This window comes from Nicotiana sylvestris, chromosome 3 (genome assembly GCF_000393655.2).
Source record: "Nicotiana sylvestris chromosome 3, ASM39365v2, whole genome shotgun sequence".
NCBI lineage: Eukaryota > Viridiplantae > Streptophyta > Magnoliopsida > Solanales > Solanaceae > Nicotiana > Nicotiana sylvestris.
In genome coordinates, this window is record NC_091059.1 from 72393950 (window position 1) to 72413260 (window position 19311).

Here is a 19311-nt window from a genome sequence, read left to right on the forward strand (position 1 = left end):
TATTATATTAAACCTGTACCAGGCTCCGGAACCAAAATACGGTCCCGATACCACCAAGATCACACATTATTTCATTTCCAAAAGTCCTTATATTTTCCAGCAAATGATTTTCTTTAAAAATTCTTTTCTCGGGATAGAGACCCCGGAATTCGATTTCGGGCATACTTCCAAGTTCCATATTTTACTACAGACCGTACAGGATTGTCAAATCATGGGTCGTGGTCCGTTTACCAAAAATATTGATCGAAGTCAACTTAATTCAATTTTAAAGGCAAAATTTAGCATTTTTCTCAAATGTTCACATAATGGCTTTTCGGATATACGCCCGAACTGTGCATGCAAATCGAGGTGAGACAAAAGGAGGTTTTTAAGACCTTGGAATACATATTTAACTTCTAAAGCAAGGGATGACCTTTTGGGTCATCACAGTTATTTAACATTGTTTATACTTTATATCTAGAATTAATAGTTACAAATTGATTCATACCTATTTGACTTAGTTCTTAATTGATAAAGATGAACACAGTCTAGGAAAACTTGGCTAACAAGAAATTAAACTAGTTGAGGTTTTGATTAGTTTTATTAAAGGATTTGAACTAGAGATAGCGATAATCCCACTAGGAATCATATCAATTGTTTAGATTTCTACCCATTCGGTCTTCAGAGAGCCAATTTGGGCATAACCATTCTTTGATCGAGAGGTATTGAGTGGGTACTTGGGAATTGAGAATTTTAAGTGGGTACTTGAGAATTGAGAGTCATAAAGTACCTCGATCTACCCAACAAGCATAGATGTATTCTACCCATTAGGTTTACACCTAGACGAAGGTTACATCCCTATGTTTTTCTCTTGTTCGATAAAAACTCCAAAAACGTTTCACTCTCTCTATTTGTTTACTAGCTAGTTGAATCTTTAGAAGATAATTTAGATAACAACTTCCTGCTATTGTTTGAAATATAAACCTAATTATTTCACTTTCTCTTCTTGAGTTTTTACCTTAGCATCAATCTAAACTCCCTATGGATTCGACCCCAACATGCATTGGGTTTTTTTAATTGCAACGACCATTTCTTACTCATTATTTGGGTGTGAATTGGATGTGATCAATTTATTAGCACCATTGCTAGAGAGTGTTACGGTGTTAGCTACATACTTGAGTTTTTTTCTTGAAATATCTGTTACTTTCGTGATTCTAATTTGTTGAAGTGGTCGTAGGTTCCAAATGGCGAACAACAAACTTGGAAACTTGCCATTAGGAGAGGTGGATAGCGGAGAGGAGCAACTTGATGAAATGTCTCAAGCTCTACAACAAAATCGCCGAGCTTGTGGTCAACAAGACAATGTACTTCCACCTCCCCCACCACCCCATTCATAACGGCTCAACATTGGAATTTGCCAAACAATGAGGTTATTTTATCGGGGCACCGAGTCAAAATGATTGCAAGCATTTGAAAGGTTTTGTAGATACATGTTGGGGGAGCAAACAAACAAATATTTCGGAAGATGCTTTGCGGCTAAGGCTTTTTTCCTTCTCACTAAGGGGTAAGGCTTTGGATTGGTTGGAACTCTTGCCTAATCACTCTATTCATACTTGGGATGAATTGGCGGCTAGGTTTATTTCAAAGTTTTTCTGTCCGGCCACATGGCTACTCTATGGAATGAAATATTGGCTTTCAAGCAAGAGCCCAGGGAATCTTTGCATGAAATTTGGGAGCATTATCAAATAATGGTGAAGGTGTGCCCGAACAATGATCTGGCCGACAAAATGATCCAACAAACTTTCTAATACTATGAATAAATGTGTGGTCACTCAATTGGACGGAGGTAATTTTATGACAACACCTTATGCGGAGGCATGTGATATTCTTGATGCGATAGCAGAAACTTCTTCAGCTTGGCAATTTCGAGCTAATGTTCCCCAAGGTGATCCTAACATGATTCATCTTCATAAAGAGTTGCAAGACCATGGTCAAGCTATTGCTGAGTTGAACACAACCATGACTAAACTTACTAAGGCCAACTTCATCAAACCCAAGATCCTAAGCAAGTTCATGCAATGGAAGGGTGAATGTCTTGGTACACAAAAAGGTCCACAATTTCAATCCCGAGTGGAGAATTATGCACAAGATGATGGTAGCTTTAACCAAGATGATTCTTATAAAGAGCAAGAAGAAGAGTACAATTTATAAACAATTACCAAGGACAAGGAGAAATTTCCAAGGCTCCAAAAAAATCAATGGTGTTCCCAAAATAACCAAGGCAATTGGGGCTCTAACAATCAAGGGAATTGGCATAATAATAAAAATGACCAAGGTAATTGGGGAGGCAACAATCAAGGAAATTGGGGAAAAAATAACAATCATGAAAATCAAAGATCGGGTTTTCAAAGGCCTCCAATGTACCAACAACCAAGCAACCCACTTCCTTATCATTCCCATGGTTCAAGTTTTTCAAACAATAAAATGGATCGCATTGAGAACATGTTCAAGCAAATGATGTAGAAGAATGTGAATTCGGATGCCCAATTTGCCTCACATACCACATCAATATGTAATCTTGAAGTACAAATGGGACAAATCTCTCAAGCTCTTAATAATCGTCCTAAGGGTATATTACCAAATGACATGGTAGAAAACCCAAAGGATGGTAAAAACACGGGGCATGCCATAGCGGTTATCACAAGAAGTAAAAGAGGCAGGAATGCACCCATCTCAAATGAAAGGAAACTTACGGACGATGACCAAGTGATCCAAGAGGAGAATATCCCACACAATAATGTTCAAGTACATGATGGAGTCCGGATTGATATTGATGATGGTGTGGAGGAGACCTAAGAAGAGGTGAACTCATCTAGGGAACACATTATTGACATACTGGAATCAGTAGTGCAAAAGGCTAAGGCAGCCTCGCCAAAGACTCCACCTCCTTACCTTTAAAGACTTGCTAAGAAAAATGGTGAAAATCAATTCAAGAAGTTTATTCAAATGATGAAAAGTCTCCCTATTAATGTGTCATTGCTATAAGCTTTGGAACAAATGCCTAGTTATTCCGAGTTTATGAAAGATCTTGTGACCAAGAAGAGGTCGATGAATTTTGAAACTATCAAGGTCACTCATCAAGTGAATGAAATTGTTCATTCCATGGCTCCTAAATTGGAGGATCCCAATGCTTTCACGATTCCTTGTACTATTGAAAGTGACAATTTTGTTAAATCTCTTTGTGATCTTGGGGTGAGTATCAATTTGATGCCCTACTCGATTTTCAAAATTTTAGGGATTGGGAAGCCAAGACCCACATCTATGAGGTTGAAAATGGCAGATCGTACCATGAAGAGGCCATTGGGAGTGATTGAGGATGTGTTAGTCCATGTTTATAAGTTTATTCTTCTGGAGAACTTTGTTATTCTAGATTGTGAGGTTGATTATAAAGTGTCTATCATGCTTGGGAGTCCTTCCCTTGCTATGGGTAAGGCACTTTGTGATGTGGAAGCTGGAGAACTCACTTTCCGGGTTGGTGATGAACAAGTGGTATTACATGTGTGCAAGTCTATCTGTCAATCTAATATCAATGAAGTATGTTCTTTTGTTGACTTGGTGACCAATATCATTATTTATAATACAAGTGCTACAATCAATGTTGGTGACATGTTGGAATCCGTATTGCTCAACTTCGATGATGAAGAGATGGATGGTTTCATGGCATGTGTGAGCACTTTGCAAGGAATGGGGTCTTACAACTATGCACCCCAAAAGTTATATTTGGATCTTAAGAATAGGAAGAATCCTCCTACATAGCTCTCTATTGAAGAGCCACCTACTTTGGAGTTAAAACCATTGTCACCTCACCTTCGGTATGAATTTCTTGGACCTTGTTCTACTTTATCAGTTATCCTTTCCTCTTGTTTGACTAATGTGCATGTTGATTCCACGTTGGCGGTGTTGCAAAAGAGGAAGAAATCTATTGGGTGGAATTTTGCGAACATTCAGGGTATAAGCCCGGCATTTTGCATGAATAAGATCAAGTTGGAGGATGGTGCCAAACCATCCATTGAACAACAAAGAAGATTTAATTAAGATGTACAAGAGGTGGTTAAAAAGGATATTATCAAGTGATTGGATGTCGGAGTTTTCTATCCCATTTTCGATAGTTCATAGACTTCTCAGGTTCAATGTGTCCCAAAGAAGGGGCGCATGATGGTTGTTACCAATTATAAGAATGATTTATTTCTATAAGAAAGGTCACCGGTTGGATAGTTTGTAGGGATTATCGCAAGCTCAACAAAGTCACAAGGAAGGATCACTTTCCTCTTCCTTTCATGGATCAAATGCTTGATAGATTGGCCGACCGCACTTTCTATTATTTTCTTGATGGTTACTCAGGATACAACAAAATTCTTATTGCTTCGGAGGATCAAGCAAAAACCACTTTCACATGTCCATATGGTACTTTTGCTTTCAAATGGATGACTTTCTATTTGTGCAATGCACCGGCGACTTTTCAACAATGAATGATGGCTATTTTTACGTACATAGTAGAAGACTACCTTGTGGTCTTCATGGATGACTTTTCGGTGGATGGAGATTATTTTGATAATTGTCTTGCTAATTTGGATGAAGTGTTGGCTAGATGTGAGGAAAATAATTTGGTATACAATTGGGAGAAATGTCATTTCATGATTGAGGAAGGCATTGTCCTTGGCCATAAGATTTCAAATAATGGTTTTTACCGGCGATTTATCAAAGATTTCTCTAAAGTGGTGAACCTATTGTGCAAGCTCCTTGAGAAGGGTGTCAAGTTTCATTTCAGTAATGATTGTATGAAAGCATTTGAACAATAGAAGCCCAAGTTGACAACTACTCCTATCATTAACCCTCCAAATTAGAGATTTTCGTTCGAGCTCATGTGTGATGCAAGTGATATAGTGGTGGAGCTATTTTAGGAAAACTTATCAACAAAAATTTTCATCCGGTTTACTATGCTAGTAAGACCATGAATAGTGTCCCTGTCTATAATACCGTTATGGAAAAAGAGCTCCATGATATTGTGTTTGCTATTGAGAAGTTTCACCCGTTCTTGATGGGTGCTAAAGTTATTGTCCACATGGATTATGCGGCACTCTGCTATATTATGAGCAAGAAGGAATCTAAAGCTCAGTTGATGAGATAGTTGCTTTTGTTGCAAGAGTTTGATATTGACATCCAAGATAAGAAGGGAAGTAAAAATCAAGCAGTGGACCACTTGTCTTATTTGGAGGAGGAGGGGAGGCCATTTGATGGCCTTGAAACAAATGACTCTTTCTCTGATGACCCACTTTTAGCACTTTTAACGAAAGAGGTACCGTGGTTCACGAATTTGGTAAATTTTCTTGTGAGTGGTATTATTCCGGATGAGTTCTCTTCAAACCAAAGGAAGAAGCTCAAGAGGTATTGTCAAGACTATTATTGGGATGAACCATACCTTTTCCAAAGTTGCACGGCTGGGGTGATTCGGAGGTGTGTGCTGAAGGAAGAGCAAGGTAAAATTCTGGGGGCTTGTCATTCTTCACCATATAGTTGTCATCATGGTGGAGCGAGAACGGTGACTAAAGTCATAAGTTGTGGTTTCTATTGGCCTACTCTCTACAAGGATACAAATGAGTTGATGAAAAATGTGATGAATGTCAACGGGCCGGTGGAATTTCTAAGAAACATGAGATTCCTCTTACAACCATCTTGGAGATTGATATTTTTTATGTTTGGGGTATTGACTTTATGGTCCTTTTTGTGAGTTCTTGTAGAAACACATACATCTTGATCGTGATGGATTATATGTCTAAATAGGTTGAGTCCATTGCCTTACCCAATAATGAGGTTAGAAATGTAGTGGCTTTCTTGACGAAGAAGATTTTTACAAGATTTGGTACTCCATAAGCAATTATAAGTGATAGAGGGTCACATTTTTGCAACAAGGATTTCGACACTTTATTTAGCAAGTATGGTGTTACTCACAAGGTCATAACTCTCTATCACCCACAAGCTAGTGGTCAAGTGGAAATCTCTAACCAGGAGATAAAGAATATTTTGTCTAAGACGGTGAATGCAAATCAGACGGATTGGTACAAGAAGCTTGATGACGCTCTATGGGAATATAGGACAGCTTACAAAACACCTATTGGAATGTCCCCACACCATTTGATGTTCGAGAAAGCTTGTCATCTTTCGGTGGAACTAGAGCATATGGAAATATGGGCCTTGAAGAAATTGAATCTTGATTGGTATGTAGCTGCTAACTTGAGGGTTACACACTTAAATGAATTGGATGAGTTTCGGTACCATGTTTATGAGATTTCGTCCTTTTACAAATAAAAGATAAAATATCTCCATGACAAGTATATATGGAAAAAGAAGTTCAAGTCCGGTGATCTAGTGTCGTTGTTTAACTCAAGGTTGAGGATGTTTCCTGGGAAGCTTAAGTCAACATGGAATGATCCTTTTGAAATTGTAGATGTGACACCTATTGGTGCCTTGGACTTGAAGAACAAGAACAATGAAATATTTCGAGTCAATGGTCATAGGCGAAGCACTACTTCGGAAAATTTGGAGAAAGCCATGTGGTGGTGGTTATTTACTTCACTTGAGGATGCTATGACATTGCATCGTGCCACGACATTAAATAAGGCGCTTCTTGGGAGGCAACCCAAGTTCTTTTCCTATTTCTCTTTTTCTTAGATATTATTTGTTGTTTTTAACTTTATTTAAAGTGTGTTGCAGGGATAAGTGTTAGATGTGAAATGGTACGCAAGTTTGTGTCATCAAGACCAGAGCGAACCACTTTGTAACTCTTTTTTTTGTAATTATCATGGGCCAACATGGCCATAACTTGTAATGTATAACTATAAGTGGGCAAACGATGTATCAATGAACCATCGTTCTTAAAACATGAATACATATAGGCCGTCAAGGCCTCTGACATACTATACAAAATAAACCTCTATCTACTAAGCCTCTAAGATTATTCGACATCAAATGGAACAGGGCCCCTGCCTAATAATAAGTTTGTAGCAAAACTCTGACATGATGACTTATAGACTCGGCTGCACTCCGAATGAAGTGGAGTGTTACTGATCCTTCACTGAATGCTAACCTCGTCTACTATGAGGGCTCGTCAAACAGATTACCTATACTTGCAGGCATGAATGTAGCGTCCATAACAAAAGGACGTCAGTATGAACAATGTACCGAGTATGTAAGGTAGAACTGAAGCATAACAATAAGTCAACATTAATTAAAGAGATATAAGAATCAACTTGAATCTTTGTATATGCATACTTACTATACTTATATATATAATGCTTCTCTTTGAGACTATTATCCATATCGTATAATACATGACTGCCCAACTGATTGGTGTTAACTGTTCGACCGGTCGTAGCTCAGTGGTAAACGCATAACTTCCCAATCGGTGGTAAATAATGATACATAACTGCCCAACCGGTGGTAACTACCCAACCGACCGTAGCCCGGTGGTAAATACATGACTGCCCGATCGGCCATAGCACGGTGTTAAATGAAGATGCATGTCTACCCAACTGGTCGTAACTCGGTGGTAAATGAAGATACAAGTCTGCCCAACTGGCCGTAGCACGGTGGTAAATAAATATGCATGGCTGCCCAACTTGTCGTTGTATGGTGGTAAATGAAGATGCATGTCTGCCCAACTGGCCGTAGCATGGTGGTAAATGCATGAAGATGCATGTATCACTATATCATGAACATTAACATCTTTATCATATACCTCAGTAGAGACTTAGGAACATACTTAGACATGCTTGAATATCATTTTACATGAATGAATAACATAGACATCCTTAACTGCTAAGAGTAGAACCAATTATGGAATAGCATTACGTTTACGTATCGTTACTTGGATCATGCCAAAAGAAGGAAGAATTATCTTTAACATACTTGAGTTGATTCTCTTAACAATCCCTCTAACCCACGTCTTTTGCGAAAAATACGTAATGACGGATTAAAGTAGGGAAAAATCCGTATTATATTCTTCAGAAAGATTGTACCGTGCTCTCTTAGAATTGTCACACCTCCTTTTCACACACCTGAGGGGTATAAGGGAGTTTTTCCAATTTAAGTGACATTATTCGAAATGAGATTATTTATTTAATTCTAGAGTCGTCACTTGGAATATTTTAAATGGTGTCCCAAGTCACCGGTTTATTTTAAATCCCAAATCGAGGAAATTTCGACTTTCCTTTTTGAAGTCTGCGAACCAGAAATTCTAAGTAAGGAATTCTGTTAACCCGGGAGAAGGTGTTAGGCATTCCCGGGTTCCGTGGTTCTAGCACGGTCGCTTACCAATTTATACTAAACTTAAATTGTCTAATTACTTATTTTAGAACCTATGTGCAATTATCTTTTTACCGCATTTAAATCACTTGATTTATTCGTAATTAAAGAATTGAGTTACGCGTACGTATACTCTTTTCCTTTGGCACGTCAAAAATCATGTCACGCGAACGTGTCCACAATTAATAACGCTTCGTTGATTCATTAGGAAAATTTGGTTGAAGGTGCGCGAACGCATCCCTCGAGTCTTATAAGAGTTAAATTTGCAATCATATTACGCGAAAGTGTATATAATCGCAATACTAATCTAAATCGGGCCTAAAGCAAATTACGATTGTTCAAATTTTTAAAAGCAATATTTGTGAGGGCCATGGATGATTTAATTTATTTATGGAACACCTCAAACATTTTCTAGAAGTGTTAGTTCTTAATCTAATCTTACGAGTGCCATGAATTATAAATTTTATTAGGCATGACACACCTCACTTATTTTAACAAAAGGAAGTTGCGTTTTTATTTTAACAATTAATCACGCTATATTAATTATTAAGAAAGTTTTGCCGAAGTTGCGTGAACACATACCTCAATTTATTTTAGAATCATAATTATATCACGCGAACGTGTACACAATCACGATGGTTTATTTATTAATCATGCCTAAAGCATGCTACAAACATTTGTCATTTTATATCTAAGTCGTTAAGTTAATACGGGGGCCACAAATGATAAATTGTGAATGGCATACCTCAAGCTATATAAACTAAAATTAGTTAATAGCCCATGGAAACCCATTTTTATTATTAACAAAAGTTTGATCGAAGTTGCGCGAACATACACCGAATTGATTATTAGAATCATGATCATGTCACGCGAACGTGCACACAATCACGATAATTGCTAATTCAACTGCAATGACTAACTAAATTACAGAAACTACATATCCTCCAGTCCAAGTAATTATCAAAACATAACTCGTGGAAAATTATTATAGAATTCCTTTTGTGAAGATGAAACAGTGTAAAACTCACATATTGCACTTTTTAAAGCACTTGAAGGATGGAAAGATGTTAAACATTATAGAAAAGAAAGAGCTTTCTGTTGGAAAAAGTTCTTGTCTCCTACGTATATCATTAATCAAAAAGGTCACAAATAAGTGTCATTACAATATGTATACGTCTTCCAAATGACACTTATTACAATATTACAAAATGTATATATTAACAATTATTTTATATGAATTAATGAATATAATCCTTAACTGAAAATTGGATGGTTTTCTATTATCAAAATGACGGGCAGTACCATTTTCTTCTCCTTATAACCAAATTAATCATGTTTTCTTACTTTGTTGTAAATCAAACAGAAAATAATACTTGCAAAATAAACTCAAAATGAATCCACACCATTACCATTAGAGAAACATAAGAAGAAGTAAGAATTGCACCTGAAAAATGAAGTTTCAATTCCTCAAAGCATTCAGCAATTACACAAACAAAATCAACACCGCAGCCATGACAGGAACTCAAACGGACGGGAGCTTGGACCTCGATGGAACCTCGTCGGAAATTTTTTAAAAAACAAAAACAGCCGGATCTGATTTTGTAGAACAAAGTCACTAAAATAACTGAAAAATGAGAGGAGAACAGTAGAGAGAGACAAAAATGCGATTTCGTCGGCGTTAATGGAGGTCGCCGGAGTTTCTCGAACTAACTGAAGTCCACGAATTTCTGTTCTTTCTTTTGTTGTGTGTGTGTGTGTATCTGTTTCCAACAGTGAGGACGAAGAAGACGAAATAGTGGTCGTCTGGGGTGGGGTTTATGACCTTGTATTTTTCAATGGTTGCCCGTGTATATCCAATGTATATCGAGAGTATCTCTAGTGTATATAGAATGTATAGTGATTGTATATCGAGTGTAACCCCCTGTCTCCTTTAAGAAGAAGCCATCCCTTTTTTCGTCTGTATTTTGAACTTCTCCTCTCGTTTCTTCTTACTTGAACTATTTTTTTTTCTCTCTTTTCCCTCCCTTTCACTAAGTCTTTGTTGTCTCTTTATAGAGAAGACAATTGGTAATTTTTTGTTCCTCCCATTTGGAGTGGAGAACGTGGGTTTTGAGTGGAGGAAAATGGGAATTGGCTTAGTGGAATTATGAGTGGAATGGAATGGGGATGTGGGATTGTGAGTGGAGAACAAAATGGGTGACAAGAAGTGGGGAACAAAGGGGATGGATGTGAGGAAATAAAAGAGAGTGGGGGGGACCAGCGTAGGGGACAAGGGAAAGTGGGAAAGATGGGTGAGAAGTGAGGTATTGGAGAGATAAGTGGGAAAAAATTCAAATACAGTCAAAATTAGTTGTTCACAAGAATTTGCAGTTCCTGTTGCACCTTGTAGGGGTTCATAAGAATTCCTTTGAGAATTGTATCTGTTACTAGCAAGCTATGTAATTCCCTCTTAAATGATGTATAACAATCTCTTATCTTTGAGGTTTGTCGGCCCTCACTTTTGGGGATGATGTTGATACCCAATTTTTCCCTATGTATTTTTATATGCAAAATACTTTCAAAATAGCATATATATACATATATAAGTATGTCCAAATGTTTTAGTATTTTTCCTAACTTTTAAAAGATTTTTAAATCAATTTATTACCCTATTTTAACAATACAAAAACCAATAATTGTTCCTCAAATTATCATTTTGGTGATTAACTTATTTTCTCACATTTATACCAAAATATAGCTAAGGTAATGTTTACGCATTTTTACAAATTTATTTTTTAAGCTAAATTGCATATAATTGCAATTTTAGCCTATTTTAAGATTTAATAGCATTTTATAATTATGAAATTGATTCCAGTGTTTTTTAATTTAATATTTGGGTATTATTAATTAATTTAGTACTTTTAATTTGTTTCAGAAACCATTTTGCCTATTTTTATAAAATAAAAAGGGAAAAGTGGCTATTTAAAATCTAGCCCTAACTATTTCAATTTTGGCCTAAAATCAACCCCCAATTAAACCCCAATTTCATTTTTTAAACTGACCAGCCCAATTCAATTTGACCCGCCCCTGACCCAACTAAAATCTACCCGACCCAGACCCCCTCTTATCCCGGCCATTGATCTCTGAGATCAACGGCCCCTACCCATTCTTGCCTTTTTTAATCCAAACGACTACCTTAATCCCCTTATTTCTCTTCTATCAGCCGCCTCTAAACGCTCCACTCCCTCAAACTCTCTCGAATGTTCTCAAAACCCTAATCGCCTCCTACCGTCTTCAACCTTAAAACCACCGGAATCCATGGCTTCTCAGGCCATGGAAGCCCCACACTCACCCCTCCTTGCTCTTATACGCCTGGTACTTGGAGGTTCGAGGTCTGACCTCGAAGATTTCCGCTCAGATCTTCGCCGATCCAAGGTTCTACGGCCATTTCCGGCCTTGCTCCGGCATACAATGGTGTTTTGAGCCTGGTTCTGACTTCTCCGACACAGATCGGACCTTTTCCAAGCCTTTCTCATTTCTAGGGCTCTTCTGAAACCCTAACCCTTCGAGGTTTTCTCCGATTTTTTTAGATATGTTATGTATCTATGCTCTATTTGAGTTTTCAAATGATTTCCCCAAGTTTCTTTCAAAAATTACTTTCAAAATCGCTTCTTTTTCGATTTAGGATTTTCTGAAATGCTTCAAATGTTTCTCTGACTTTTCTTTTCCTCTTCTTTGTGTGTATTTGTCTCTACTATGCTCATATGTTTCCTTTTTACCACACATTTCTTCTGTGCTTTCTATATTTCGTTTTTCTACTGTGTTTCTATACCATGCTCTCACATGTTTATCTCACTGTGTTTTCCTATATGTTCTTTTGCTATACTTTTCGGGTGTTCTTGTGTTCTTCTACTGTATTTCTCTACTAAGTTCTTAAGTCTCTTTGTTTGCCTTCTACTGAACCTTGTTTTAAGTTTCTTCTAAAAACCCCGTTAAGCAGGTTTTCCTCTACTGTTTCTTCTACTCTCATTATGCTTCGAATTTCTTCACTCTGTTTGCTTTGAACTTTCTACTGAAGTTGCTTGTTTTCTCATGAGTTTCTGAAAGAAATCTCTGAGCTTGTTTTGACTACTTGCTTCCTCATCTATGTACTTGACTTGAGGTGGAAACCCTAGAATTGGAGGGTTCTGTCGAGGTTTGGTCATGTGATTGAACTAGGGTTCTGTTTGAGAACTCTTGACTCTTTCAGACTAATCTCTAAGTCTATGAACTAAGTTTGAACTTCTTTGTTTGCACACAATTCTAAGCTTTTTTTTTAATTCTTCTACACTAGACCCTTCTACTGATTGGCATGATAAGTTTCTCTCATGTTTAATGTGTCTGTTTGCTTTTATATGTGATGAATCCTTCTTCAAAAGGGTTTTTCAACTTGTGATTGATTCAGAATTCCTTTTAATAGGTCTAATTGATTGTTGCTGATTTTACTTAAGTAAAACCTTTCTTCACCTTTTCTGATTGGGTTCATTCCTACAAATCTTTGGACTTCTGATTTCTTGGCTGTTAACTAATTCCCTTGCCTTATTTGTACAAACTGTGTACTGTCAAGACCTTGTCCTTAAATAGACCTTTATGTATTTACCCCTATTATACTACTTTGCACAAAGTGTTTGATTAATTTCTTTCCTTAATGGGTTTATACCCGTTTGTAATCTGAATCCCTTAATTAAAGAGAAAACTTGTGTAATTGATTGACAATCGATTTTCAAACTATTCTCTTACCTTATTTCTCCTTGCCTTCTATACTATAAAAGGGAACGACCCTTTTCTCACCAAAAGAAACTTTCAACTCAACACCTTTACACTTCAGACTTCCCACCCACAATCTCAATTCTCTTCTAAACTCATCGTATTCTGACTGCCTCTTTGCACTTTGGCTTTACAAGACTACTGCTTTCTTCTTACTTGTTTCTTTAAGACTGGTATGTTCTAGTTTTAGCTTCAGCATCATCCCAATGTGTTTACTTACAGCCTTTACATCCATGTCTACTTTACTATCTATGTGGAGTTAAATGTTAACTAGCATGTTAATTTCTTTTTACATGTTTCTGTTGTGAATCCTTGCACCCCTATTTCCTTCTATGTGCTTTGAGTTGTAGTTCAGGACATGGCAATATGCAAGTTATTGTTCATGTTTGGACTTGATACCTTAGGGGATCCTGACTCCCAAAACAATGTGTTTTAACAGGCTTGTAGGGTGTGCCAGCACTTCTCATTGCTAGGTATGCCCACTAGCCTGTCCTTGCTTCTTTACCACTTCCCATGTTTCAAACTCTGCACTTACACTCACTCTTAGCTTCTAAGTTCTGCCCCCCCCTGTGAGCCTTGCCTTGGGACCTTGAGTTCCCTCTGAACTTGGACACCTGAGGGCTGGCCCTTCCACACTGCACTATGACTTAATCCTGCACATTTGGGTGTGAGCACTGCCCGGAGTCCATTTGAGTCTCTTAGGTAACTCTGACACATCCAAATGAGGGAAAGGCTTTGGATCCTGATCTTTGGAGTTCGTTCATCACATATTTCAGACATGGAGTCTGAATTAGGCTCCCCTTGGTTGTACTGTTAATTTCTGATGTAATTTTGCTTTTTTTATTCATTCTGGGATGTAATAACTATTGGGGTGGCTAGTAAAAAGGGATAGGAATGACTGTATGCAAAAAGGGGTAGATATCATGTCTATAGGCTTATTAATTTCTGCAGATACCGTGCCTATTTCTGCATTCTCATCTTTAGATAGCATGCCTATAGGTTTATTAATTTCTGCATCTACGTAGATATCATGCTTATAGGTTTACTTACAGAATTCTGCATTTGCATATAGACACCATGGCTATAAGAATTCCTGCATTACATAAACACCATGTCTATAGGTTTATTCATTCATATAGATACCATGTCTTTAAGGTTTTCTGCACTTCTGCATTATATAGATACTATGTCTATCAGAAGTTTTGCATCTCTCATATAGATACCATGCTCGTAGTTAACTAGAAATTCAAATCCTACATATGCATCTGTCACCTGTCTATAGGATTTAAATAACTAACAGCATTTAAATACCATGCCCATAGGATTTCTGCACTCTTGCTACGTCTGTAAAAATGTTTAAAATCAAAAATGCCTAGAAATCATGCCTATAGGAACTATCAACCAAAACCGCCTCAATCGTTTTAAGTTTAATTTGTCAGTAGTAACACATTATCAACTGCAGAACTTGTATTATTCTGTTAAAAACTGGCAACCTTTCTGTAATCAGTTTACTTCTTTATTTCTGAAACTAGTAGATGTCATGCCTATAGGTTTCGTCTAACACCTAGGCAAGCCTTAGGATAAAAGCTATAACTGCACCGGGTTTTGTTAATTACAACCAGCGGGCAGGCCAAATTCGGACTTCTTATCTGAAAATATGTGATAAACCAGCCTGCTTTAACTTATTAAGTTTGATTAGACCTTAATCAGTACATGCAATACATGCTAAACTATATGCTTTTCTTTGATTTAAGTAGGTCTATTTGAGCCTTTCTATCTGTTTATGTGCTTTCCCAATACTTGCTACATATATGTTTTGATTGCCGCCTTAGAATTTTGTCCTTTTAAAACTATGAAACCTCATACCCCTTCCCTTTTAGGATTAGTAGTCCTAAGTACCTCCGGGACTGATAGGATTGGGGCTGGTAATAGCATGCAATAAGTAATGAAATCAGTCCGCGCTTTAATACCTTAACAGAGTGGGAAAGGGTAGATATGGATATGATGACCACGCGATAATATCACGTGTAACCCCTCGTCGAGGAGCGATTACCGGACATTGTGTGGGGTGATCCATATTATTTATAAACCTAGGACCCCCTTCCCTTTACTTGTTTATTACGTTGTTTACCTTTCAGAGTTTCAAACCGTTTTTCTAAAATTTCATCTTGCCTTTCACTTCTTTAATTTTATCTATTCGCAACCATTATGTGAAAACCCTCTCATATTTGAAACTCTTACTTGCTTACTTAAAGTCACAATTATAGTATGGTCGGGAACCACACTAGTGGATCCTGAGGGGTGCCTAACACCTTCCCTTCAGGATAATTTCAATCCCTTACCCAATCTCTGGTTTTCTAAATCAAACTCTTCTTAGTGTCCTAATACACTTTAATCATTAGGTGGCAACTCTTCTCTTTTAATAACCGTTAAAAGAGTTGTCAATGTCAAAACCCGATTTCGCGAGAAAAAGGGGGCGCGACATATGACTTAGCCAACAATTTTTCTAAATATGCCACATAGTCTTCATGAACCAAGAGTCACCATTTAGATGTTTGAGTCATTTTCACTTGTTGCCACGTGGGGGTGATGTTCCCACCTAACTTATCCATCAATTTCCAGTTACATTGTTAATCTCCCACCAAAAATCAAAAATTAACCAATTATCCACATAATTAAGAATTATCTCAAATTACTTACAATGCTAATTACTTTTAAAACACTTTATATACCTTACTATCATGGTCATGTGGTAGCTTATATGGTACTAGTCCATAAATATGGGGTATTATAGTTTGGATCGTACTTTCTCTCAAAATGTCAAACTTCAGCGATACTCAATTTCTTTGATTTGTTTACCCTCTGACCTTTATAACACTTACTTATCACTTGTTTGACATATCATAAATACTTATAACCTCAAAAATAGTCTTTTCCTCATCCTAAAGTACTACCATTTAAATATTAAAATATTAATAAATCATGATACTATATAAAATCAATACATACACTATTATTTTATTAAAACATTCATGAAAACAAAATATATATTTTCTCAACTTCTAATTTTCCTAATCTCATATCAAGAGTACAAATTTTCGTATGTTTAATTCTTAAAATGGTACAAAGATACCTTCTTTTCTTGTGAAAAAATAATTTATATCTTTACAATATAGAAAATCTCATAAACTTTCTCATATTATGTGTCTAATGTAAAGCATATTCGAAGTAGTAATATTAATAACTATATAAAATCATATTTTCAAACTTTTTTATTCTTTACAAAAATGTTCCACTCAAAATACCATATCAAATGTATATAACGGTATCAAGGTTGTTAAACGTACGGGGTCTTACAATAACATAGTCACAAGTCCTATATAATATCATGAATGGTCTTAATCACTTCAAGCTCATATAGATTACTACGACTCATCCTAATATAAAAGTACGGAATGTAACAGTTTGGGAAGACGGATTATTGAGTTTTCGATCATATTCAGACTTCCGAATTGGTGGAAGGAGAGTCACTAACCCACGAGCAGTAATTTCTCCTCAAAGACTTAGACAAATACAACCCCGCATACTAGTTTACCAAGTGAAAGGGGTGGATGCAGTTTACTAAGAAACTTGTAGATGTGAAGGAGAATCTTGTCCGGGAATTCTATGCCAACACAACACATATTCTCAGAGGGACAAAGATTACCAAGGTGCGCAACCTGAAAGAAAATTGATTAGCACACTCTGAATGCGTACTTGGGATTTGATGATGTTGAGCCAAAAGAGTATTTGGAAAAGTTGGCTCTAAAGGAGGATGCTAGACCTTGGCTCGCGGAGATTCTTGCACCTGGACCTACTCCCCCTTGGAGAGGTGTCAAGGTGCCAATCCTCTGAAATACTCTGAACTTCAAGGAAAAAGGGTGGCAGACCTTCATGTGCAGCAGACTTGATCTGTGTTTGAATGAGAACAACATGCCCCTTCCATGAGCTATATTAGTGGCCTCTATCATGGCTAGGTACCCGATCAATGTAGGTGCCCTGATGTTGGCAAGAATCTCATTTGTGTCACAGTAGGGTAACACATCTTACCCCTACCGCAGCACTATTACTGAGTATTTGAGGGATGCCAAGGTGGAGTCCATGCCATTTGACACCAAGGTCAAGCCGATGGGCCATCAAGGGGTGTGTGCAGTACCGGGAATCATAGAGATGGGTAAAATACTATAGTAGAGATTGTATTACTAGAATAGAGATTGGATTACCTTTGTAGATATTGGTTACCTTATTAGAGATTGGGCCATCTTAGTAGCGGTTGAATTATTCGCACAAAAATCTTCCTACTGCAACAGCTACTAAAGCAGTCTTTCTCAACAACTAAAGCAATCTTCCTCAACTACTAGAGTAATCCTCATCAACTACTAGAGCAATCTTCTTCAACTACTAAAGTATTTTGAGACTCCACATGCAAATATAAACCAGTCATATCCCCATATTTTGGAGAAAGAAACTATAAGAGACTTAGCTAGAAGAAGACATTTTATTACACAAGAGTTTTTACAAGAGAACTAGGTTGGATTTAAGATAATCCAACTACTACAAAGGCTCCTATAGGAGATGGAAAGCTAGTACATGTACTACCCTTATTTAATTACATAGTACAAGTGGCATAAAACACGTACAGCAAACATAAAATTTGTTACATCTCGCATTTTCATACGTTAAAGTTTTGTCTTCAGTTAATCGACGTAGACTCGGGAATGAGATTATTTTAAGGTTATAAGCATTCATTCTATTCATAACAAGCGATAAGTAAGTGCCGTGAAGGTTAAAGAGTAAACGAATCAAAGAAAGTGAGTTTCGTCGAAGTTTGTCAAGATGTAATAGAATACGGTCCGAGCTATAATACTTGGTATTTATGGACTAGTGCCATATAAGGTACCCCATAACCACGATAAATAGGGTACATAAAGTGTGTTAAAAGTGAGTAGTATTTAAGTAATTTGAGAAAATTCTTAATTATGTGAGTAATTGGTCAATTATTGGGTAACGGGATATTACCTAATTAACTAAGGAATTATGGGATAAAGATTAACCCCCCCTCCAAAAATAAACATGGCAGCAAGCTACCCCCAAGCTTTATGACTCTTAAGTCATCATGGGTTATGCAGAAAGATTAAGTCATTATGGATTATGTGGTTAAGCCAACACATAAAGTGGGGCCCACATCCATATGTAAGATATCTCAAATTCATAAATAACCAATATAAGTAACGTTAGCGATTCTAGTATGAATCTGCATATCTAAGATATCTCAAATTCAAAAATAACCAACATAAGTAATGTTAGCCATTCTAGTACGAATCTGCATATATCACATAAGCATGCAAGATCTTCAACAATTCAAATCAACGTAAGATTTTGCAATCATAAGGAAGTACGGTGCAATATTTCTCAAGAATATCATACGGATATTCCCCTACTCCGATCTTGCCATCACGTGTTTTGTCGCAATTAACGTGTGTTAGAGGGATTGTCAAGGGAATCGACTCAGGTATGTTAAGGTTATCCTTTTTTTCTTTTTGGCATGATCCATACGATGCAAACGAAATGAGAAAATGCACAACTTTCATAAATGACTCTATTCATAGGAGTATTAGAGGTGCCTATGTTCTTGAATTCCCATGTATCTTATTATTACATCTTCTATTCATGGGTCTCAGAAAAATATGTAGTTGATAAAGTTTATCTGAAAGGTATATTGATCTTATTAACATATTTTTATGCATTTCATCATTTATACATGTACATTGACCCATGACCAAATGACATTATATACGCGTATATATGTGTACTTATATGTATATGGGATATGGGAAAAGGTTACAGCGTTATATACGCACCACCACTTGATCAGTTGGTATATGTTGATGATTTTGCCCACAGTGGCCAAGATGATATGATGGGATGCCCTCAAAGGCTTGATGATGTTATTTACACCTATACCTATGCATGACATGACATTTATAAGCACGTGCATGAAATTATAAAAGTTTCAAGATTTACAAAGTTATTTAGACTTACAAGCGGAATTCTTTATTTCATATTTCATCTATGTCTCTTATGTACTAATTTTCATGCGATACATACTCAGTACATTATTTGTACTGACGCCCTATTTCTCGGGGC

General features: G+C 36.8%; 1 protein-coding gene across 1 annotated transcript; it reads left to right on the forward strand.

Moving 5' to 3' along the window:
* The first annotated feature begins 3036 nt into the window (after window positions 1-3036).
* Window positions 3037-3795, forward strand: LOC104236061 (uncharacterized). Its single transcript, XM_009789906.1, has one exon. It carries the CDS (start codon window positions 3037-3039, stop codon window positions 3793-3795), a length of 759 nt encoding a protein of 252 aa, XP_009788208.1.
* The last annotated feature ends 15516 nt before the right edge of the window (window positions 3796-19311 follow it).